The following is a 25,580-nucleotide window of genomic DNA, read 5'->3' on the forward strand; positions in this document are numbered from 1 at the left end:
ATTTGAATTCAGGAATGCAGGACGGAGAGGACACCGGCTAAGGAACTTCTGGAGAGGACCCACCCCAGATGCACTACCACGGAAGCTGTCAGCAGCACACCCTCACTGCACAGCAGGGTGGGGAGGGAGGGTTTTCTCACCAAAACCCATTCACACCACACTGAGAAGACGCACTGGGGAACTGCCACATGCCACATGCTGTTCGTAACCTCTGGTAAGCCCTCAGGTGGGCTTTTAGAGGTAAGCCTGGGCCTCAGAGGTGGTGAATAACTCACCTAGGGACACACAGCTAGGAAGGAGCCACACCAGGGCAGCCCCAGGTCTGTACAGACCCAGAATCTAGGTCACAGGGCCTCGCAGGCACACCCACGTGCTGATGCCCCATCCAGCCCTGCACAGGTCACTCACTGTAGAGTCACAGGCAGAGGGGTGGCAGTTACAGGCACCGTGAGAGCCATCACTACAGGCATTTAAGACTGCCCACCTTACCTGGTAATGTGACCAGGGCCCGCTCGGCTTGACCAAGGTGCAAGATTCCGGAAGTGAAGTGGGCTCGTGGCTGAACAGGCCGAGCTGGAACTCCTCAAGGCTCACCTTGCCATCTCCGTCTCGATCCAGTTTGTTAAACAAGTCTTCCAGCTCCTGAAAAAAAAGCCACCAGCCCTCAGCTCAGGGTCACCTCCCGCCTGCCCGCCTCCTTCTGGCTCCAGGTGCTCAACAAGAGCAGTTTGCTTTGCTTATCCCAACTCAATCTGTCTGCACCATGCCTGCTGTGTCTCCCCAAGGCCTCCCCTCTCTGGCTTGTGAAACCTACACAGCCTCACGGGTCTCCATCCCTCCCTGCGTGGGCATCACCTGAGCTTCCTAATTCCACAGACACTCATTCAGCGTCTGCTGCAGCCAGCAACTTGCTGGACTCTGAGGAGGTGAACATGGCCAGCGTGCCCAGGCAGTCTAGTGCCTGGCGTGGGTGCAGGGTGGAGGATGGCATTCACGAGGTGAGACATTTCCCATGACACAGGCACCTGGGACGAAGGGATCGCAGGCAGGCTCAGAAGGGCCGCGTTTGTGCTGGGCGGCAGAATGCGGCCACGCAGAGCAGGGGGAAGGAGTTGCAGGCAGAGGAAGCGTCAGGGGAGAGGGTGTCAGACGTGCCCACAGAGCAGCAGGAATTCAGGGAGGCTGGGCTGGCTGGCAGAGATGCTCTCCTAAAGGAGTCGGGGCTTAGCCTTTGGCATAAGCCTTGGGAGCCCTCACACGGGTTTGGACTGCAGAGCAGTGGGACAGGACTGAGTCGAAGTCTGAAGGGCAAAGGAGTTTTCCAGACCGAACACTGAGCAGGAGGACAAGTGGCTGGACCGGCCCACCTGGGTCCCTTACCTCCTTGTCCAGCGCTTGGAGCCCGATGCTCTGGCAGACCACAGCTAGCTCCTGCTTGCTCAGATGGCCACTGCTGCCCACACCCAGTGCGTCCCAGATGCCCCGCACCCGGCTTCCAGGGGTGTCGAAGGAGGGGCTGCAGGATTTCTGGGGGCTTCCAGAAGCCTCGGAATCCCAGGTTTCCAGCTGGCCTGGACCAAAGGGAATGCTCATGGTTAAACTCTGATACATACACAGTGCAGTGTTCAGCCTTCACATGGAGTCCTGCTGTCTGCGACAACCAGATGAACGTGGAGAACATTATGCTAAGTGAAATAACTCAGACACAGAAAGACAAATACTGCGTGACCTCACTTAGATGCGGAATAGAAAAAAACAGTGGAACTCACAGTAACAAAGAGGAGAATGGAGGGGAGCAGAGGCTGGGCGTGTGGAGAGAGGGAGACGCTGGTCAAGGGGACACATGAGCCCTCAGCTGTCACATGCACAAGCCTGGAGACCTGATGTGCAGCTGTGACTACAGAAGCACAGGTGGCCCTGGTTAAACCAATCTCGGGTAGAAAATATTTTTTTTAAAGATTTTATTTATTTATTTGGGAGGTAGAGTCACAGATAGTGAGAGGGAAACAGGGAATGGTCCTCTGTCCACTGGTCCACTCCCCAGTAGCTGCAACGGTCAGAGCTACGCCAACCTGAAGCCAGGAGCCAGGTGCCTCCTCCTGGTCTCCTGTGCGGGTGCAGGGGCCCAAGCACTTGGGCCATCCTCCACTGCATTCCCAGGCCACAGCAGAGAGCTGGACTGGAAGAGGAGCAGCCAGGACTAGAACTGGCACCCACATGGGATGCCAGCGCCGCAGGCAGAATATTAACCTACTGTGCCACAGCGCCGGCCCCTGGTAGAAAATATTTTAAAAAACTTGCAAGTGTTCTGAACAGGTACAGATTTTTTAGGGTCATTGTCCCCCTAAACAACACAGAGCATTTACAACAGAGCAGGTGTGAGAATTCACCTAGAGATGACGTACAGTACATGAGAAGGTGTGTGTGGGTTACGTGCAAACACTACGCTGTTTCATCAAAGCGACCTGAGCCGCCAAGGATTTTGGTACCCAAGGATGGGGGTGGAGGTGTCCTAAAACCAGTCCCCTATGATACTAAGGACTGCTGCACTGCACTGCACACTGGCAGTCTGCTCAAGTTATCATACACTGCATGAGATGACATATGTGTTCTTCAGCTGCATCATGACGATCATTTCACAGTGTATACAAACCATCACACTGCACACCTTAAATACATGCAGTTTTTAATTTGTCGATCATACCTCAACAAACCTGGGGGAAAACTCAACTGTTAAACCCTGTGTTCCAGGTTGAAGCATTCTAGGGAAGCACATCAGTGCTGGCAATGTGCTTGGTGATCAGATGGACTGACAGATGGTCAGAGATGCACACATGGACACATGGGCGTTTGTACAGTATCCACGACTCTACCTGTGTGGTGGGTACACAGGTATTCACGGTGCAATTCTTTCCACTTCAATCTGTTTGCAATTTTTTTCTTTTCTTAATTTTTATTTATTTGAGAGGGACAGAGAGAGAGGAAAAGAGAGAAGAGGGAGGGAGGAAGGGAGGGTAAGGAGGGGGAGAGTGGGCACTTCCATCCACCAGTTTATTCCCCAAATGCCTGCAACTGCTGGCACTGGGCCAGGCCAAAGCCGGGAGCCAGGAACACAATCCAGGTCTCCCACATAGGTGGCAGGGCCCCAACTATGTCAGTCATCACCTGCACATTAACAGGAAGATGGAGTCCGCAGCAGAGCCAGGCCTCACACCCAAGCACTCCAATGTGGGCTGCCAAAGCCCCACCCCTGCAAATCCACATCCACTCCACGTGGGAAAGAACCTACAAAGCCAGACCACTGAGGCACACAGGAGAGGCTCTATTATTTGTATTTACAATAAAAGTTCCAGGTTTGTAAAAACTTGATTTTTGGAAACTTTTCTAGCTCACTCAAAGTAAAGAGTAGAGCAGAGTCCATGCACTGCCCCCAGGCTCAGCGATGCCTCTCACACAGGCCTCACTTCATTCCCGTTCCTTACTGTTCAATCCCAGATCTCATGTCATCCCACTTTCACACTGTACAGATGTCCAGAAAGTATGAACACTTGCTTGCATCTCTATGATGCCACTTCCACACCTACAAAGCCAACAGAAATGTCCCAACTATCTCAAAAATGTCTTCCTGCAGTGATCTCTTTGAATCACTTTCCAAACAATGTCCCTGGTACCCGTGGCTGTTTCTCCTCTCAAGTCCTTTTGGGTCACAAGCCCCTCCAACCTCCCCATATCTCCTGTTTATCCAAGAAACCAGATCAGCTGCTTTGTAGAATATCCCACCTCCAGGAATTAGCTGTGTGTGTCCTCGGGTGTTACTTAAATTGCTCCTCTACCCCTAATGTTCCCTACATCCCTGAAGTGAGCATTGAGGGCTGGTTTGGATTCAGGCTTAACTTTGTAAGCTTTTGGTTTGCCAACAACCCTCTGCAGGTGGCTCTGTGTGCTCCATCTACCCCACTCAGGATGAGAGACCACCAGCCTCCCTGGTGTGGCTGCAGCTTAGCTACAGGAAACCCACTTGTAAGTGAGGACAGACTGGGATGTCCATGAGCAAGTAGGTATGGTGAGCTGCGTGTCAAACCAGGTGCACCTCTATGCTTTGCCCAGGCTGCCCAGCCCACAGAGGAAGAAGGCACTTGTACCTGTTTCTGAGGTCTAGGTGTTTCAGACAGATGAGCCCTGTGGGCATTCACTACTTTGATTTTCTCTGGTGATAGGAAAGCTGCTGTTCCCCAAGGAGAGCCAGACTGTGTGCCATGAACGACACTGTGGACAGGGCCAAGGACAGGCAGGGCCAAGGCCACCTCTGAGATCTTGTTCAGCCAAAGGTGTCTGAAATCTTTTAAGCAGAAAATCTGAAGGCAATGCTGACACTGGGATTTACCTCTCAGGGCTGCTAGGAGATGCCAACAAAGTGCCTTGAGGTTTGACAACGGTGCTTGGGCAGAACATTTCTGTCTCAGCTGGGCAAGACCCAAACTTGTTCTGCAGGCAGAGAGCCACCAAACCGCTCCATGAAACACTTGCTAGATTTTCCTCTCTGTTACCCCGATTGAGACCTCGAGTCCAAGGACACCTTCCCAACGCACAGGGGTCTGTCTGCTTTCTCCAGTCAGTTCCCTGATGTTCACTGAGGCACATGTGAAACAGAAATGGCCCTGGTACCAAAGGACCACACTCCCAGGGCAACAGTGGTCTCCTCTCCCAAGCCAGGTTTCTGTACCTTCTGCCCAGTCTATGCAGGAGGCCTCTCTAGGGCACTGACTGACTCACATGGAAAAGCCCATAAAGGCAGGACAGTGCTGTTCTACCCTGAATGGTCAGCTGCCTGCCTGGCCTGCAGCCCAGTCAGATCCAGGATACTGGGAATCCACAAGATACTGAACCTGGGTTGGCAGGACCCTGGGTACAGTGCAGTGCCTTAAGAGTCTCAGTCACCAGTGTCCCAATACCTTCTTGGAGTGGCCCCCTGCACCTGCTCTGACGAGACATGCCAGCTCCATACACATGCATGCCCCTGCTCTTACCCAGCTAAGGTAGGGAAGGGGTTTGGCGTTGGGAGGAGGGCAGAGGCCACCGGCAGCCTGAAGAGGACTCTGTCTCCCTTGTCACTGTGACTGCTGCACCCCGAAGCACCAGTTCCTCCCATCATCACCTTCCTCAAAGGCCATGACAGCATCCTGCCACCTCCCAGCCTCGTGCTTCCCAGTCTTGCTTTCTGGAACTCACACTTGCTCCCGACACAACCATCACTCCCTCAGCTTTTCTGGTTACTGAAGCACACAACCCCTCTGTTCTTCCAAAACTCCTTCCCTCTTCCCTCTGATGTGTGCCCGGGGGCAGCTTAAAACAGAGCTGCAACCATCTGGGACCCTCCTGTCTGCATCAGGCCCGTGTCCTCCCTCTCCAGATCTGGGCAGTCCCGTGACAGCGCTGACAAACAACGAGGTGTTTGGGACGCTGTGTGATTCTGAGGCAGGCCCCTTCACCTTGCGGCAGCACCAAGGCAGCCCTCATGTGTGAGTGTCCCCTGATAGGATATTCAGACCTAGCCCTTGAGGGTCACAGCAGAGGTCCCAGGGGCCATGGAGCCCACTCCCCAGAGCTGTCCGTCACCTTCTGCAGATCTCCCCTGAGCACTGAAGCCTGCTTTGCAGCTGCACTGGGAAAAGCCTGGCCTGAATCTCGCTCCTGTCCCCACCTGAGCAAGACCCTCACCTCTGAGCCTCGGGGAGAAGTGCCTGTTTCCAGGGTTACACAAGCCGGGCAAGGCGCCTGGCACAGCTACTCGTGCCTGGTATCCACTGCCATGCTTTCCTTCCCCACTGACCTCACCAGAGAGCCTTTCTCACTTCTGCCAGCAGCAGTCACTCCTATGCCTCTGCTACTCTCTGCCATTCTTTGCCACAAGTGTCCCCTTAGCCAAACTCCAGGATTCTTTTTTTTTTTTTTTTTTTTTTTGACAGGCAGAGTGGACAGTGAGAGAGAGACAGAGAGAAAGGTCTTCCTTTGCCGTTGGTTCACCCTCCAATGGCCGCCGTGGCCGGCACACTGTGGCCGGCGCACCGCGCTGATCCGATGGCAGGAGCCAGGTGCTTCTCCTGGTCTCCCATGGGGTGCAGGGCCCAAGCACTTGGGCCATCCTCCACTGCACTCCCTGGCCACAGCAGAGAGCTGGCCTGGAAGAGGGGCAACTGGGACAGAATCCGGCACCCCGACCGGGACTAGAACCCGGTGTGCCGGTGCCGCAAGGCAGAAGATTAGCCTAGTGAGCCGTGGCGCTGGCCCAAACTCCAGGATTCTTAAACAATATTTGCTTGCTTTATTTTCTACTAAGGAAGCACTACAGGTAAACACAAGAAAATGAAAATGAAGAAAGTATCCCGCCCCCGCAGAGACAATCACTATAGGGAGTTTTTGCCTGGTTTCTAAAACGTTTCGGGGAGTGGGTGTTTGGCTTGGTGGTGGTCGCTGCTGGACCACCTGGTTCGAATCCCAGCTACACCACTTCTGATTCAGCTGCCTGCTGATGCACGCTCTGGGAGGCAGCAGATGATAGTTCAATACTTCAGTCCCTGTCACCCATGTGGGAAACTTGGATTAGGCTCTGGGCTCTTGGCTTTGACCTGGCCCAGCCCCGGCAGTGGTGGGTATTTGGGGGGTGAATCAGCAGACAGAAGATCTCTGTCTCTCTTGCCTTTCAAAAAAATGAAACAAATACATAAAAAAAAGTCTCTGGGGCTGGCACTGTGGCTCAGCAGGTAAAGCTGCTGCCTGCTGTGCCGGCATCCCGTATGGGCGCCAGTTCAAGTCCCAGCTGCTCCATTTCTGATCCAGCTCTCTGCTATGGCCTGGGAAAGCAGTGGAAGATGGCCTAAGTCCTTGGGCCCCTGCACCTGCATTGGGAAACAGGAAGAAGCTGCTGGTTCCTGGTTTTGGATTGGCACAGCTCCAGCTGTTGAAGCCATCTAGGGAGTGAACCAGTGGATGGAAAACCTCTCTCTCTCTCTCTCTCTGCCTCTCTATAATAACTCTTTCAAATAAAGAAATAAATCTTTTTTTTAAAAGTCTCTGTACCCATGAGATGCAAGTCATACGTGTGCTTCCATAGACAGATCCCAAATCCCGCTGACTCCTATGTACCTGCTTCTGTCCCCGAAGCCTTGGGTTGTGTAGATGGCACCACAGACAGCTGAGCTCGCTTTCTCACAGGGATCTGTCCATGTGCACCAGCTGCTGGCCTTTAGTTGCTACATAAGGCTCGAGGAACAGAACCACCTCTTACCCGCTGTTTGAAGCACAGACAGGGACTCTGGTGGCTAAGGCTGTTACATCACATAAGGAACAGACTGTGCCCAGGCCTGGCCCTCTAGGAAGAATGTCCAGGGCCATCCCTGGAAGTGCTGAGGCTGGTAGGGACCTCTGGCCTGAGACCCCAGGGCCACACTTACCAGCTGGGGTGCAGAGGTACTCACAGACCATAGAATGTGGTAGAACCACATGCTCCCAAGGCAAGCAGCCCCTGCCCTAGGATCTGACCCCAGGGGAGGTGAGGACAGTGTGACCACCTTGCAGGTGTGATGGCCATATCTGCCCACCCCTGGAGAAGGGGTCCCCCAGGGAAACCAGCCACAGTGCACATTTCCCAGGAGTTACAGCTCTGGCTGTGCACCGCCTGACAACCCAGCTCCCCCAGCTCCAGCCAAAGGCAGGAAGCACCCAAGAGAGGCACAGCGTTACCTTGTGCTTCAAGTAACTCATTCTGAGGTTCCTTAGCACTCTCGGCTTCTTCATCCGACTTGAGACTCTGTGGGAAAATGTAAAGAGAAGGATGTGAAGCCCCGGAAGATGACGTGGCAGATGGAGCACCAGGGACAGATGGAACAGGTGACTGAGGATGCCTGCTGGGCCGGCAGGGGCACTGTGAGGCCCCCAGCGCTGAATGCTGGTTCTCACCCCACACACACTGAGGTCCTCTCGGACACAAAGAGCTCAGACAGAGACGGGGACAGACTTGCCTTGCTCCATGCTTGGGGCTCAACATAACCCAAGGTCATCAGAGATGAGAAACCAGCTCTCCACAGCAGTGCCATGGCTCAGGTGCCAGCCCCGGAGCCGGTCAGCGCTCCTAGCACCACCAGCACTCTCTGCACCTGTCCTTGTCATCCATTTCAGGTCAGTAATCAGGCAGAAGGCAAGAGTGGCTGCTCTGTTTCTCTGAGGCCCCCTGGGACAGCTCAATACATGCAGGCACCTGACCCCTCAGTGGTCTCTGTGCGCTTGCACCCAAGATCACAGGTCGGGCCGCTGAGAAACATGTCGGACAAAACCCTCATGTTTCAGTGTCTGAGGCAGCCAACCAGGGCCAGCGTTGGCTGTTGGCCAAGTGCTGATTCTGGAACAAACACCTGTGTGACCGAGACTCCTCACTCTCCAACGCTGGTACTGACTCCCATGGGTCAGAGACTGCAAGTCAAGTGATAATAAACACTCAGCCTCCCCCTTCTAACACATTCAACCCAACTGACAGTGCTAAAGGGAGCCTTGCCTGGGTTCACAACCAAGATGAAGGGCCATGAGACAAGGGGTAGCCTCACCAAGCCTCTCGACTCGAGGCCCACATTTAAAAAAGAATAAAGAGGGGACATCCTAAGTTTAGTGGGGTTGCCCAGGGGCACTGGCCCTGAGAAAACAGACTCTAAAGCTGAAAGCCATGTTTGTTTTCCTTCAACAAATGTTCAAAGTATAAGCCAACCAAGAGGAGCCCCAGAGCTGTCTTCCATCACAGATGTTCAGATGCAGCTCCCTGTGCATGAGCTGACATTACAAGAGCAGGATCCGGGGACCTGCTGGGGTCCTTGACTAACTTGCAAGCTGTGGGCCGGCCCCAGGAATGTATTTCCCTATAGAAAGCACTGCAGGCCTCTGGCTGCCAGCCCCTGGGTGGATCTGAGGCACCTGTCGTGGATGGCTCAGGAGAGCTGGTGAGCAGGGTGACAACTCCCAAGCCAAAGGAGGTGGCTGGCTCTTGTTTACCAGGTTGTAAGCAAGGAGGGGGGCGGTTATTGTATGCCAAATGCCTGAGACAGGAAGGACCATGGGCTGGTACACTTCTAACCTTCAGGTTACATCAATAAAGGCACCTTTGGGCTGGCGCTGTGGCGCAGTAGGTTAATCCTCTGCCTGCGACACCAGCATCCCATATGGGCGCCGGTTCTAGTCCCGGCTGGTCCATTTCCAATCCAGTTCTCTACTATGGCCTGGGAAAGCAGTAGAAGATGACCCAAGTGCTTGGGACCCTGCACCCGTGTGGGAGATCGGGAAGAAGCTCCTGGCTCCTGGCTTCGGATCGGTGCAGCTCCAGCTATTGTGGCCATTTGAGGAGTGAACCAATGGAAGGAAGACCTTTCTCTATGTCTCTCCCTCTCACAGTCTGTAACTCTACCTCTCAAATGAATAAATAAAATCTTAAAAAAAAAGGCACTTTTCCATTTCTGTCCTGGGCATATTAACATCTTACTCCTAAACACTGCCTCTCACAGTGACAGGTGAGGGGTGAGGGGTGAGGGAGAGAAAGAGCATGCAGGTGCAGATTCTTCATACTGCCTTGAGGTCTGAAGGCGCCCCATGGCCAGGATTATCCCGAGGATGAACAGACCCAACACAAGTGAAGACAAAATATCCAATGTGAACCCATGCTTCTGGAGACTTAAGATGCCTGGGAATGCTATCACCACCCCCCCGCCCCCACTGCAACACACACACACACACACACACACACACATACCCTTGGAGATCATGTGCCATGAACTGTAATGAAGCCCAACACTGTTCCCCCAATCCTGGGGACCTGGGGTGCGGACCCACCTCCACGCTTTCCAGAGACGCAGACCAGCAGAGCTGGCCCTTCAGGCTGGCCTTGGCCTGCTGGTCAGGTACGTATTTGGCTTCAGAGTCCCTCAGCTCCGGCTGGCTCCGGCGGCCGTACCACTTAGAGCCACTCACGTACTTTGGCGGGACAGCTGAAAGGAAAAGAGAGGCTTGCTGGGGGAGCCCTCTGAAGAGCGCTCTGGCCTCATGCACGCTGAGTTAGATACACAGAAAGGACTGGAAGAATGCAGCAAACGGGGGCGGAAGACTGAGGAAGCTGGAGCTCTCTGCTAAACTCTGGGTGCTGCCTACATTTTCACAGGCATCTTCTGCTTTTTTGTGTGTCCTGAAAGACTAATACAGAACCTAGCTTCCTATGAAAAAAAAAAAAAAAAAAAAAAGCACCCTTCTGAGAACCCAAGCGCACAGCATTCTAGAGAGCTGATGGAGGCCCCACCTCAGGGGGCTTGGGCCATACGCACAGCCCGGTGGTCTCTGAAACCCACAGCTGGTCTGAAGGTCTGGGGCAGGGATAGGTGTGGATTTCAGCATTGGAAGGATCTCTGTTCACTTCCTGTTGCTATCAGAGGACACCCGAGCCTGGGTATTCATAAAGGAAAGCAGCTTATTTTGGTTCAGTTACGGAAAAGCAGATCTCGGTGTCTGTTGGGATTCTGGTGATTCTGGTGAGGACCTTGCGCTGCTTCTGGTCAGCCAAGCTCAACCCAGCCTCCTCTTCTGATGGACCCAAGGTTGGCGGCCATAGACCAGTCGTGCAGAGCACGGAGGAGAGAAATGATGTGGTCCTTGGCCTTAACGAGCATGAGGCCCAAGACACATCTGCCATGAAGTACTCTTCGGCTTCCTGGCTGGGCTGTGCCTCACTTGGGCCTGCCCCTTTCTCTCCAGCGGACCCCACTCTGGTTGCGTCCCTGCACTCAGACCTGCCAAACAGGAAGCGACTGTGGCACCGAAGGCAGCTGACAATGCTCACCCCTGGTGCAGCAAAGTTTCACCAGAGGAGACAGGCAAAGGCAGGGAGAGTTTCCAGATTAGCAAAGAATAAGAGAAAGTTTATCTGTGTTCAGCCAAAACAATGGAGGAAGGTGTTCACTAAAGAGCAAACGGAAGTATAAATGAACGAACAATCAATACAGGAAGCCTGTTGTTATCTACTCGAGATGCTGCCTACAGGAGCCACCTCCTCCTCCCTTTTTGCTAGAGGAGGTGCGCAAGAGGGAAACTCTGGTCAAGTGGGAAGCAGTGGTACACCCTGGGGGTGCCGGGAGACAATGTTCCCCCTGGACCATTGTCACAGAGACCCTCGGGGCCACCTCAGCCCTACATGGGTCAGACCTGTACAAAGGAGAGCCTAGTCACCCTGCCCCAAGGAGGTCAGGCCCACCCAGGGGAGACGCTGGTGATCCTGACCCACTCAGGGCCCCGCTGAGGCCATGTCATGGGCCTCATGCTGCTGCGTCATCACCGCATTCCATCCTCATCGCCTGCCAGTCAGCACTTGCTGTGGAATGACGAGCCGCCAGAACTGCCTGTCTCTTTCACGGTGTGCCCCTCAGCATCCTCCTCATGCAGTCCAGAGCCCTCACCTCCCTCCATCGGGGAAACACAACTTGGGAGAACACCTACGTGGCTCATCAGGACAGAGACTGTAATGGCAGAGGAATGGGCAACAAAGAGATTTGGCCCTGCAGTTTCACAGGGTCTCTCCTCTCAGGTGGGGAGCACCCTAATTAAGTCCCCTGGACCCAGGGTCCCTGCAGTCCACTGCACAGGGCACAGGAGGTGCAGCACCCGGGGGGCAGCACACCCACAATGCAAGCCTGACACCTCCTGTGCCCTCAGTGTGAATCTATTAGAGGAAAAGTGTGACCAAGCTCAGAACTCCAATGCACTTAGTTCTGTGTTCAGTACTGGTCTCGGATGAAGGGAGGAATATGACAGGGGAGCAGGGTCGCTCTTCAAACCCCAGGGCATGTGCTCCCCTGTGCACCCAGAACACCTTCTGATCACAGTGAGAGATGGTACAGAGAGAATGGGGACAAGGGATGGCACAGGCACAGTGGACAGCGAGAGGCAGGCAGGACAGCGAGATGAGGAGGACCGAGCTGGGGAGCAGGGACACGGGGAACTGAAACAAATGCAACCTCAGGGGGCCCAGGCAGGGCTCATTCTGAGCTTGGTGGATTCCCACAGCCCCAGGGCCAGCCCTTCAGATAGTGGATGGGTGTCTGGAGATGGACGGGGTGAGCCCCGCCCTCTAGCAAGAGGGGGAGGTGTCTCAGGTGGGACCCTGGACCAAAGAGAGGAAAGCAGAGGAAAGCTTTGAAAATTCTAATCTGAAAGAAAACAAGACAAGGTTAGAACTGGTAGGAAACAGCAAGGTTCTAACCCAGCTGAGGGTTTCGCCAGAAGAACCAATAACACGTGCCTCGGGTGGAGATGCTTTCAAGGTCAGAAGCATCACGCAGAGGGCAAGTGTCCCGTGCTCTCTGGCAGGAGTATGAGAGCACAGTGTGGAAGCCACAGTCATCTTCCTTCTCTAAGGCATTCTGACACCCATGATCATGTTGCAAACTCCCACGAGTTCGGGAAGGTGAGTGGCTGTGTGGGTCTTAAAGAGAACATGAGAGACAAAGCCACTCAGGACTCACTCGGGGCCGACTGGGATTCCAGGTGTCCCGGAGCCTCTGCGACCAGCAGGTGGTGGGAGGGTGACCACCAGCACCCAGCGGAAGGAGTGGGGCCTGGCAATGCACACACAAGGACTTACAGTTGGATGACCAGGACCGAAATCCCAGCCACCACTGTGATTTGGAATGTCTGTCCTCACCTAAATTCACTCTGGGGCTGGGCTGGAAGGTGGGATCCTGGGAGGTGTTTGGCTTGGGAGTACAGAGCCATTGAGAAGGGGTTCCTGCCTTTCTCACGAGTGCTCGCGGGTTCTCTAGCACTGGCTTAGTTTCCAAGGGTGCAGGTGTCACAGAGCACCGACCCCTGCCTCGTATTTGGTCTCTTCCGCACAGGTCTGCTTCCCTTCCGCGTCCCACCAACAGCTGAAGCAGCAAGAAGTGCTCATTAGATGCAGCCGCCCAATCTCGCACTTGCAGCTGGCAGAACCTTGAGCCCACACAAACCTCTTCTCTTTATAGAGGAGACTCATCTCGAGTATTCTATTGCAGCAACAGACAGCAGACTAAGATACCAATCGCTTACTAACTGCGGGCTTGGGGGGTAAGTTCCTTCCCATGCCAGGTCTCAGTTTCTTCACCTGAGTAACAGGTGCAGCCATGCCATGGAACTCCCAGGGGGCTGACGGGGCTCTACTACAGCAAACACAAAGCTCAGTGCTCTCCTGCCCTTTTTCCTTCTCCACCCCCAGCCATGCAACCCTTCTTGGCCAGGACCTCGCTCAGCAGTGGTCAGCTGGTGGGAAAACAGGAAAGTGCCCACACATGTCACCTGGAACAGTCACACCTAACAGTGCCCTGCCACCACCCTCCACTCCCCCATGAGAGGACCTCTCTCCAGCCCTCCCACCAAGCCTGTCACTCTCCTTGCACCTGAGACCTGGACCAAGACCGAGTGGCTGATCCCTGAGAACATCACCAGCCCCAGTCCTATAACTGACTCCTGCCAGGCACAAACTACATTGCAGGGCTGGCCTGGGTCTACCCGCCTGCCATACTGAGAGGCCCATCTGTGCTGCACTGTTAATTCTCAAATCTAGGAGCCGGCACTGTGGAGAAGTAGGCTAAGCCTCTGCCTGCAGTGCCGGCATCCCATATGGGCACCGGTTCAAGCCCCGGCTGCTCTTCTTCCGATCCAGCTCTCTGCTTATGGCCTGGAAAAGCGTAAAAGATGGCCCAAGTCCTTGGGCCTTTGCACCTGTGTGGTAGACCTGGAAGAAGCTCCTGGCTCCTGGCTTTGGATCGGCCTAGCTCAGGCCATTGTGGCCATTTGGGGAGTGAACTGGCAGATGAGGGACCTCAGTCCTCCCTCTCTCTGTAACTCTACCACTCAAATAAATAAAGTCTTAAAAAATTCTCAAATCTTCCACTCACTCATATGCATTGGCTCATGACCCTGTGCTACAGGTGGAGCACCTATTATGGTGTATCACTACCTTACAGATAAGAAACTGCAAGAAGGGAAAACCCAGATGTTTTGTCCAAGTGCCCCCAGCTTTGCAGTGACAGATGGTGAAGCTAGAACGCAGCTTCTTCTTTTTTTTTTTTCTTTAAAGATTTATTTACTTATTTGAGAGGCAGAGAAAGAGAGAGAGGGAGGTCTCCCATCTTCTGGTCCACTCCCCAGATGGCCACAATGGCTGGAGCTGGGCCGATCCAAAGCCAGGAGTTTCTTCTGGGTCTCCTACAAGGGTGCAGGGGCCCAAGGACTTGGGCAATCTTCCATTGCTTTCCTAGGCCATAGCAGAGAGTTGGATCAGAAGTGGAGCAGGGGTTGATGCTGTGGTGTAGCAGGTCAAGCCACCATCTGCAGTGCTGGCATCCCATATGGGCGCCAGTTCAAGTCCTACCTACTCCACTTCTGATCCAGCTCTCTGCTGTGGCCTTGGAAAGCAGTGGAAGATGACCCAAGTGCTTGGGCCCCTGCAGCCGCATGGGAGACCTGGAAGAAGCTCCTGGCTCCTGGCTTCGGATCAGCACAGCTCTGGCCATTGCAGCCAATTGGGGAGTGAACCGTGGATGGAAAACCTCTCTCTTCCATCCCCTCTCTGCCTCTCTGTGTAACTCTGTCTTTCAAATAAATAAATAAATATTTAAAGAAAAGAAAAAAAAAAAGAAGTGGAGCAGTCTGGTCTTGAAACGGTACCCATAAGGGATGCCAGCATCACAGGTGGAGGCTCTACTTGCTACGCCACAGTGCTGGCCCCTAGAACGCCGCTTTCAGAACTGCTAGGTTATACCCCAAAAGCCAACCAATAAATAATGAGGAAAACCTGAACTCAACACGAGGTGATCCTCTCACCTGATTCTAGGGAACTGCTTTCTTCATCCGAGGGATCAACACCAGCATTTGACGACAGCACGGCCACAAAACCTTCCTTAAACTCCTCAAAGTTGACCTATGGGGATTTAAGTTTTAAAGGAAGACAGTGTTATTTTCAAGGGATCACAGGTTTAACTCATTACCCTTTAGGACTTTGTTCTCAGAACATTGAGATATTTAGTGTTTTTTTTTTTTTTTTTTTTTTTTTTTAAAGAAGAGCATTAGAAGGAAAGTTAATGTGAATCATAATCCAACCACCAAATAAATACTATTAAACAATTTTATAAGAAAGAAGTATGGGGCTGGTGTTCTGATGCTGTGGGTTAAGGTGCAGCTTGCGAGGCTGGCACCCTGTCTTAGAGTGCAGATTCGAGTCCCAGCAGCTCCACTTTCGATCCAGCTCCCTGCTAATGCACCTAGGAGAGAGGCAAAGGATGCCCCAAGTGCATGGGCCCCTGCCATCCATGTGGGAGACCCTGATGGAGCACCTGGTTCCTGGCTTCAGCCTGGTGCAGGTCTGGCCACTTTGGTAATTTTGGGGAGTGAAGCAGTAGATGGAATATCGACCTCTCTTTCTGTCACTCTTTTAAATTAATAAATAAATAAACTTAAAAAAATAAGTCAAATGACATAATCAGAAAACAGTGCAGAGCAGAGAGACACAATGAGCACACAGCATCACCACACATAAAAGAAACCTAAAGGGCAACCCCTCAAATCAGGAAACAGAACACTGCCAATATTCTGAGGCCCCAGCACCACGCACTCCTCATCCGTCCCCTGCCCCTTCTCTGATTTCTCCAACTGTCTTGCCTCTGTATGCCTCATCAGCATGCATCCCTAACAAATGTGGCTCGAGTTGGATCTAAATGGATCATACATGCATACATTCTTGATGGTCTTGCTTCTTTGACTCAGTATTGCTGCTGTGATACCCATTTAAGTTGTCACGCACAGGCATAGTTCGTTCACTTCCTCTACTGTACAGTGGGTCACTGGGTAAATGCAACAGTGAAATCAACCCACTCTCCCGCTGATGGACACTTCCACTGGTCCCACGCTTTACTTATCAAAAACAATACTGCGGTGAAGACGTCACTTGGGCCCCGGGGGTTTTGACACAGCAAGTCAAGCCGCCTCCTTGCAATGCATGCATCCTGTATTGCAGGGCTGGTTCACTTCCAATCCAGATCACTGCTCAAGTGCTTGGGCCCCTGCTACCCATGTGGAAGGCTCACATGGAGTTCCAGTTTCCTGGCTTTGGCCTGGCCCAGCCCTGGCTGTTGGGACCATTTGCGGGGGGGGGTCCCTGCTCTACTTCCAGCTTCCTGCCAGTGGGCACCCTGGGAGGAAGCAGAAGATGGCTCAAGCACAGGTGTCTCTGCTACCCACATGGGAGCCCTGGATTGAGTTCTGGCCTCCAGCTGTTGCAAGCATTTGGGAATGAATCAGCAGATGGAAGCTCTCTCTCTCAGTATATGCAGTAAATGTTCTTCGTGCACTTCTTGTGCACTCCCCTCCCTACCCCATGTCTCTGCTGCTCTGCTTTTCAAATAAAATGAAAACAACAACAATACTGATCTGAACACCGTGGTGCCCACGTCCTTAGCAGTGTGCCTTCTGCAGGTTCCCGACAGGCACTGCCAGTGCACAGAATGCACCTACTTATTCTTGGTGAAGTCCAAGCCTGTTTCATCAGCAACACTTTCACCTGAAAGTTCATCTCTTCCTTAGCAAAGACTGCCCAGCTTTCTTTTGGTTAGCATTGACATGATACGGCTTCATTATACTCATCCAGGTCTCCCACATGGGTGCAGGGGCCCAAGCACTTGCTGCTTTCCCAGGCACATTAGCTGGAAGCTGTATTGGAAGTGGAACAGCCAGGAATTGAACTGGCATTCATAGGGAATGCCTGCAATGCAGGCGGTAGATTTACCTGCTACACCACGATGCCGGCCCCTAGACCTGTCTTTTAATTCTAGTTTTCCAATATCCTCCTATTTTCTCCTGGCCTTTTGAGGCCCCTAAGACCACAGATCAATTTCATAACTGCTTACTTCAGAGCAGAAAATATTCTCAAGGCAAACAGGACTTTGTGTGCTAAGCTTTCCTCTCTGAATACTTGTCTTCCATGGGTTTTTATACTAATAATTTCTCACTGATTTCTTTGCTCCTTGCCATTATCTTGTTCAGTGCTTTGGGTAGCCCTCCCTGGAAAGCTGGCCTGAGTTTGCTAACTTGCCACTACTGGGATGCCTGCAGCTTTTTAAGGACTGCATAAAATGTCATAAAATGGACCCACAAGAATTTAGTAACCAACCCCAAACTGCAAAGGCTGTGTTCAATATCTTGCTGTCTCAGTCAGGGAAGTACTTCATTTCATACGAAAACAGAAGCTGTGTTTCTTTCATCTTTGCACCCCTGGCATCTGCATGCTGCTCAGCAGATAATAAAGGGCTACATGGATGCATAATGAAACAGCCACTCTGCTTGATCTAATCACAGCTTCGTGTCTTGGATAATAATCCACAAGCGTTCTTCCACCCCCAAATGCAGTGAGACCAAATGGTCCAGTGTGGTGACGAGTGAGTCTGACTCCATTCTGACTGTGCCTATGTTTTCCTGAATCCTCCCCTCCATGGCTCACAGAAGGAGACGTTTGCCTGCTAAGACTCATCATCACATCCTCCTATGAGCCCAGGCACATCCACGAAAATGCCAAGGGGTAGGCCCCTTGATCCACAGACACTTTCAATTTTAAAATTATTTTCAATAACATGTTAAGAATTGAGAAAAGAATTCTTTGTTCCAATTAAAAATTTTTTAAAAAGATTTATTTATTTATTTGAAATGCAGAGTTGCAGAGAGGCAGAGGCAGAGGCAGAGAGAGAGAGAGGGAGAGATCTTCAATGTGCTGGTTTACTCCCCAAATGTCTGCAGTGGCCGGGGCCGATATGAAGCCAGGAGCTTCTTCCAGGACTCCCATGCAGATGCAGGGGCCCAAGGACTTGGGCCATCTTCTGCTGCTTTCCCAGGCCATAGCAGAGAGCTGGATCAGAAGAGGAGCTGCCGGGATTCAAACTGGTGCCCATATGGGATGCCAACACTGCAGGCGGTGGCTTTACCCACTGTGCCACAGCACTGGCCCCTCTAATTCAAATTTAAAAATTCAAGCTGGGGCTGACTGTTTCACTTCTGATCCAGTTCCCTGCTAATGCACCTGGGGAAGTAGTGGAAGAACAGCAACCTGGAAAAAGTTCCTAGCTCCTGGCTTCAGCCTGACCAAAACTACCCCTGGCTGTTGCAGCCATTTGGGGAGTGAACCAATGGATGGAAGACCTCTCTCCCCCTGTCTCTGTCTGTCTCTATCTGTAACTCTGCCTTTCAAATAAATAAATATGTCTTTAAATAATAATAAAAAAAGATTCAAGGTGAAGATCCTAGCCATTTGTTTAAACACACACACACACACACACACACACACACACGGACATTACATAAAATAGGCATGGAAATTCCCCGTGAACGTCACACGAGTTTTAGGCCACATTAATTTTCTGACTTAAAAGCATAGCTTGATATTGCTTTAACAAGAAATAGGAATTAAAAACAAGCATACCCTTAAAGCCTTCAAAAATTGCTTTGCTATTTCAAATATGAGAATTGGGTTTCTGTTTTAATATAAATGTTAGTTACTACAAGGAAACTGGATGCACAGGATCTGCCCTGAAAAGCTCATCCACTCTCCTGGATGAAGGATTCATCTTGATTTCCTTGAGATTTCCTGAACTCTCCACCTCTGCTTCAGAGTGGGGACAACTGTATATTTCTGGCTTGACACCTGCTTCCCTAAAACCTCTGAGTAATGCTCCACCTAAACAGGGGCTGAGTGAGCTCTGCCCTGAACATAGCACAGGGACAGGAAGGGCTCTGGACAGAGAGATCACCAGCTGTGAGCACACCACAGAGGGGACAGGGCACAGAGAAGAGCTGCAGGGAGGGAAGAGAGGGCAACTTCAGGTCAGGCTCAGGAGCACTGATGCCAGCAGGACCTCTTAGCTTCCCCAGCAACTGACTTGCTTTTGGGAAACAGAGTCGTGGACATGGAACAGGCAGAAGGAAGGCCAGAGGGATGCCCATGTGGCTCTGCCCGGAGGGAGTGCTTGCTGGAAAGGCCAGGTTCCTGTCACTGCTTGTAAGTGTCTGTCTATCTTCCAACATCTTTCCCCACAGTGCTGCAAGACGCCTGCAGGCTCCCTAGAAGGGGCAGTATCTCCAAGGAATTTCAAGTAACCCAAGCTGTCTCTTTGCTGATGCTGAGATACTGATCATTTTTCTCCTGTCATAATCTGATGTTTCTAAATCTTCTACCATTTCTGCAAATACTCAGCATGACGTAAAGAGAGGCTGGGGAATGGTAGGGTTTATTCAGTCAGCTGAGGCTGCTACAGGGCTACAGGCCCAGAAGTTATTCTTTTGGTCTGAATTTTCCAGACTGTCAAAAATATCAAGAAAACATCATTGCTCCAATAAGTAAGAGTGTCAAGGGTTGGTATGATAGCACAGTGGGTTAAGCCTCAGCTTGCAACACTGGCATCCCATATGATGGAGCATTGGTTGGAGTCCTGGCTGCTCTGCTTCTGATCCAGCTCTTTGCTAATGTGCCTGGGAAAGTGTGGAAGATGGCCCGAGTTCTTGGGTCCCTGGCTTCCGCCTGGCCCAGCCCTGACTTTTGCGGGCATGAATCAGTGGCTAGCAGATCTCTTTCTCAGTCACTCTGCCTTTCAATCAAATAAATAAATAATATTAAAAAAAAAAAAACCAACAACAAACATCCCACAGTGATCTGTAGGACAGATCTCCCCACCTTGGGTTTGGAAATTACATGTGCTTAAAATAAATAAATAAGTAAATAAACAAGAGTGTCAGTGGTTTACAAATGTGTCTTTTGCTTACACAGGTCCCAAATATTGTTCCAGGTGATGTCAAGAGGGACCAGAACAGTATCGAAAATCCATCTGTCCTTAAGCCTCCTTTGAAAAAGGCAGGAAGAGAACAGGGAGACAGGAAGGGCACGGCCTGTTTCCCAGAGTCAGAGCTCTGCTCTGCTGTGTGGGCACAGAGGTCTCCTCAGAGGCTGACAAGGCCTGGATCCACCTGGATTCCCCCCTAGGTCAGCACTGAGGGATGTGGGGGGCAGGGGTTTGTTTTTCTTTTCTTTCTGTACAACAGCCAATTCAGGAACACTTACAGGCTGATTTTTCCTCCTGTTATGGATTTGATTAAGGCCTGAGGACAGGAAGTTCCTTCTTCAAAGTTAAGATGAACAAGGTAACAGCACTGTTTTCAGCACTAACACACTAACATCCGCGCAGGGGTGAGGAGGAACAGGGAGACACTCAGTGCTTCCATCATGCAGGCAGACTGTGGTCTGAAATCTAGAGGTCACCCCTCCTGATGACCTTGGATTCCCAGAGGAAGGAATTCTTCAAGTTCACATTTTCTATCTGCCAGACGGCACAAGAGGAACCCTTTGTTCTTACAGCAGTAGTTACAGCTGTGCCCAACTGCTGGAAGAATTTTACAGCGGATCTGCCTTTGAGGTGCTGTGAAGCTGGCCCAAGCCAGCGCCAGTCCCAGATCCAGCCTGTGTTTCTGTGACCCACAGGCTGCCCACCCGCACCAATCCCCTCTCCTCCCTACTGTGGTCCAAACCGCTACCCCATCTGCAGAACAAGCCTCTGGAAGTTCCTGTGCTAAAACAAAAGCAGCCTCAGGGAAGCTCCTTCTTCGATGTGACATTCCACGGAGGGAGCAACACCTGCCCACTTCCTAACAGCTGTGCTCCGGCGAGCACCTCTGTCCCCCTGAGCCCTGTCAGACACCCGTGGAGACCCACAGCAGAGCCCTGTGCCTGTCTGGACGAGGGCAGAGACCAGTACTCACCCTGGCAAAGTGGTCTTGGCCAAAGAGCGTCTGCAGGAGGACAGGCAGCTGCTTTTCCAGGTGCAGTTTCCGGCACAGTTGGGTCAGTTCATCCCGGTCCAGGAAGCCTGTGCCTGTGGTGTCGCAGCTGCTGTAGAGCTCCTTGAGCTGTAAGACGTAGCGGCTCTCCTCTTCTCCATCCATCCCATAGCAGGCTGCCCAGGCAAGAGGAAGAGGGAAAAATATCAAGACGCTCCTCCTGGCACACTCCTGCCCCGTCCCCCATCGGGGCAATGCAGGCCGTAAGGCACATGCGTGCATAGAAAGCATCCAGAGCCCCCTTAGGATCTGGTGTGGATGGGCAGATCCTGTGTTCTCAGCAGAGCCCAGAGCAGCCAGAGAGGGTGCAGACAGGAACCACCACAAGAATCAGAATTTCTCTGCAATATAAAGACAAGAGCAGCTGGCGCTGTGATGCAGCGGGTTAAAGCCATGGCCTCCAGCGCCAGTATCCCACATGGATGCTGGTTTGAGTCCCAGCTGCTCTACTTTGCATCCAGTTCTCTGCTAATGCTCCTGGGAAAGCAGTGGAGCATGGCACCCAAGTGCTTGGGCCCTTGCACCCACACGGGAGATCCAGAAGAAGCTTCTGGGTCCTGGCTTCAGCCTGGCCTAGTCTTGCTTATTGCATCCATTTGGAGACTGAACCAACAGATGAAGACCTCTGACTCTCCCTCTCTTTCTGAAACTCTGACTTTTAAGTAAATAAATAAATCTTTAAAAAAAGGAAAAAACAGTAATTCCAATAAAAATACACAGAGGATGTTAACCACGAAAAGAAAAAAGTAAATTACGAACAGCTGTGTAAAAACGCGCCTGTTACATACAGATACTGTTTGTATCTTTAGGGAGAGCCTTCAGGCCTCCCTGGACCAAGAAATGTGAAAACATTCTCACCACCTGAACTAGTGTTCCACTTATACGAATTCTGACAGTCTTCCGGTTCAGAGAAACAGAGATGCAAACCAGGATACAACTTTATCAGAGCATTATTCTGTAAGGACGGCCAAGAAAAGAAACTAAAATGCCCAGCAAAACAAAAATAGCTTGTTACAGGGTATTTCTGGGGCTGGTGCTGTGGTACAGTGCGTAGAGCCACCACCTGCGGCACTGGCATCCCATATGGGCGCTGGTTCGAGTCCTGGCTGCTCTACTTCAGATCCAGCTCTCTGCTACAGCCTGGGAAAGCAGCAGAAGATGGCTCAAGTCCTGGGGCCCCTGCACCACGTGGGAGACCCAGAAGAGGCTCCTGGCTCCTGCCTTCTGATCGGCACAACTCTAGCTGTTGCGGCCAGCTGGGGAGTGAACCAGTGGATGGAAGACCTCTCTATCTCTGTGCCTCTCTGTAATTCTGCCTTTCAAATAAATAAATAAATAAATAAACAAATCTTTTTAAAAAATTACAGGATATTTATATGACAGAGTAGTAAACCATCTCAGTAATCCACTGCATGGGGAAGTGTCCTTGGTAAATGCCAAGGCAGGATAAAAACTGTAGTAACAGCAGCTTCTTCATGGGTCATTTTACATATAATAAATCAACTATGCCTCATCACAATTTTATCATAAGCCTGTGTACTTTCTGGAGTAAAATATATGTGTGTATATATGTATATTTATATATATATTTAAAGATTTATTTATTTATTTGAAAGGCAGAGTTACAGGGAGGCAGAGGCAGAGAGAGAGAGAGGTGTGTTCATGGATGGCCATAACGGCTGGAGCTGCGCTGATTTGAAGCCAGGAGCCAGGAGCCTCTCTGGATCTCCCACGTGGGTACAAGGGCTCAAGGACTTGGGCCATCTTCTGCTGCTTTCCCAGGCCACAGCAGAGAGCTGGATGAAGCAGCTGGGACTTGAACTAGTGCCCATATTGGATGCCAGCACTGCAGGAGGCGGCTTTACCCACTACACCACAGCGCCAGCCTAGTAAAATATATTTTTAAAAAGGGAAAGCAAAAAGACATTAAAACTGCAATGGATGTTTTCACAGTATCAAACGTTTTTATCTTCTATTTTACAATTTATATTTCTCAAAATTTATGATAAGTAGTGCACTTTTATAAGCAGGTACTGAGTACTGAAACGTGACATATAAGAAGGTCCTAAAGATATTAGGGTAAACCATATGAAACCATCCATATATGAACACTCTGAGCCACAAAAATGGCAATTTCCTATAGCTCAGCTTATTATATAGGCACCAGAACTAAGGATCGGTTCCACAAGGAGGAAATATGACAAGGAAGGCCTGAGTCAGACTTGTACCAGGGGCCTGAATCCAGGAAAATCTGCACACTCATCACTTTGCTCAGCAAAACAACATAATCGACACCACAAACATAAATGCTAGGTGGACTCTTCACAATGGCGTCTTAACTATGAAGGTGAAATCATCGGACCTATAGGGTCTGAAACCAGCCAGAGTCCACATAGCAGATGAACAAACTGGTCCGCCATCTCGGATCCCAGGCAGGTACAAACAGCAGGGAACCTGCCCGGCAACCTGGATGGGCAAGTCAAGTTACGCCTTCTCTTCCTGGACAGGACACAGAAGCTGAGGTAGCCAAGCGAGGTGAGCTGTGAACACCCACCTCCCTTCCAGCTGTTTTGAAACAGTAAATGGACAGGAAAGCATAAACAGTAATTCAGAAAGGAAACTCAACATTTTTCCTAAGTCAACGTCCGTCAAACTATATGTTTCCTTCCCTAACCAGGACACTGTACCCTTATGTAGACAAGAGTCCTCCTGGGAGACCTACAGAGAAATGCTGATATTTGCAAATTTTAGTTGGTTTTAAATACTTTTTAACTTATTTGAAAGGCAGAGAGAGACAGAGAGGGAGGGATGGAGGGAGGGAGAGAGAGAGAGAGAAAGAGATCTTCCATCTGCGGGTGTACTTCCCAAATGCCCTCAAATAGCTGGCGCTGGGCCAGGCCAAAATCAGGAGCCTGGAACTCATTCTGGGTCTCCTACGTGCGTGGCAGGGACCCAAGCACTTGGACCACACCTGCTGCCCTCTTGGGTGTGAGTGAGCATCAGCAGGAAGCTGGACTCAGAAGCAGAGCCAGGATTCAAACTGAGACAATGTGATCCCAAGCAGGGGAGCCAGACGCCTGCTCCAAATGCCAGATTGTGATAAGCTGGAAGCAGAGATATAAGAACACCTGGGAGTAGAAAATTCAGAGCCTGCCAGGCAGGGATGCGGGCGTGGAGGGTGCAGGGGACTGGACTGCTGAGCAACCTGACACCACTAGACTGTCGCCCCAGAGCGCACACCACCCGCCTCCAGGGTCCTGGGCAAATGCAGTTTTGAAATTTCCTCCATTTTTTTTTTCTTTCCTGTTTTACCTTTAGTTGCAACTAATTCAAGCAATTTGAAGTGCATAAATAAATAAAACAATAAATAAATAAATACAACAAAACCCTGTCCTTCCACCCCAATCCTGCTTCCCAGAGTCAGACTCCAGGGCAGATGGGCAGCCATGCACACCACGCAACATACACAAGCTATGTTATCTTTATGTAACAGGCATATTACTCTGCAGTTTGCTTTTTTCTTTTTTAAAAAAGATTTATTTACTTGAAATGCAGAGTTACATGGAGAGAGGGGGAGAGAGAAGGGGGGGGAGGAGAGAGAGAGAGAGAGAGAGAGAGAGAAAGAATGAATCTTCCATCCACTGGTTCACTCCCCAAATGTATACAATAGTAAGATCTTGGCAGTCTGAAGCCAGGAGCTTCTTCCAGGTCTCTCATGTGGGTGGTAGGGGCCCAAGCATTTAGGCCATCTTCTGCTGCTTTCCCATGCACATTAGCAGGGAGGTAGATCAGAAGTGGAGCAGCCAGGACTTGAACTAGTACTCATATGGGATGCTGGTGAGGCAGCTAGCAGCTTTACTCGCTGTGCCATAGGACTGGTCCCAGTAGTCTGCTTTTTTTGGTCAAACTTATACTATCAAGAGATCTTTCCATGCCTTCTTCATGTTTTAAAAAAAAAAAAAAGCAAGCATTTGGAGCTGGCATTGTGGTGCAATGGGTTAAGCCAATGCCTGTTGACATCAGTATCCCATATAGGCAATGGTTTGAGTTCCAGTTGCTCCATTTTTGAGCCAGCTCCCTGCTAATGTGCCTGGGAAAGCAGCAGAGGATGGCCCGAGTCTTTAGGCCCCTTTCACCCATGTGGGAGACCTGGATGGAATTCCAAGCTCCTAACTTCAGCCTGGTACAGCCCCAACCATTTGTGGCCATTTTGGGAGTGAACCAGCAGATTGAAGACCTTTCCCTCTCTCTCTCTGTAACTCTGCCTTTCAAATAAATATATAAATAAATCTTAAAAAAATACTCACTGTTGTTGCAGGGTGAAGCACGATGTATTTACTATACTCTTTCAGAGAGAGACACTGGGCAAATCCACGTTTTCTCCGACAAACTCTCTGCAGAAAACACCCTGTTCACTCCTCCTCCTCCTCCTTCTCTGTCCCAAGAGTGAACCAACAACCATTTTGAAAGAAACCATCCCCAGGAGGACGTGCCTTTGGGAGGGCTCAGGAGAAAGCCCTGGGGGCAGGTGGGCTGGAGAATTGATAAGACTGCTGAGCTAGTGTCCCAAGGCCAAACAGTGAAGAAAAGAAGCCTGTCCAAGAAGCCTGTCTCCCAGCTGTGGGCAGTCCTGCATCAGAGCCAGCGGGGGGTGC

General features: G+C 51.1%; 1 protein-coding gene across 2 annotated transcripts in view; it reads right to left on the reverse strand.

The window, feature by feature from the left end:
* NINL (ninein like) overlaps positions 1–25,580 on the reverse strand; it is a 148,578-nt gene that overhangs the window by 57,798 nt on the left and 65,200 nt on the right. For both annotated transcript variants that reach the window (XM_051834438.3, XM_089307397.1), the window contains exons 2-7: positions 20,848–21,041; positions 14,881–14,977; positions 9,868–10,022; positions 7,741–7,807; positions 1,381–1,571; positions 490–642 (exon numbers count right to left, since the gene is read on the reverse strand). In XM_051834438.3, coding sequence (XP_051690398.3) covers positions 490–642; positions 1,381–1,571; positions 7,741–7,807; positions 9,868–10,022; positions 14,881–14,977; positions 20,848–21,030 — 846 coding nt within the window. In that variant the 5' untranslated portion in view covers positions 21,031–21,041. The remainder of the gene's footprint in view (positions 1–489; positions 643–1,380; positions 1,572–7,740; positions 7,808–9,867; positions 10,023–14,880; positions 14,978–20,847; positions 21,042–25,580) is intronic.

Source organism: Oryctolagus cuniculus, chromosome 11, assembly GCF_051225735.1.
Source record: "Oryctolagus cuniculus isolate XC-2025 breed Fujian yellow rabbit chromosome 11, ASM5122573v1, whole genome shotgun sequence".
Classification (NCBI taxonomy): Eukaryota; Metazoa; Chordata; class Mammalia; order Lagomorpha; family Leporidae; genus Oryctolagus; species Oryctolagus cuniculus.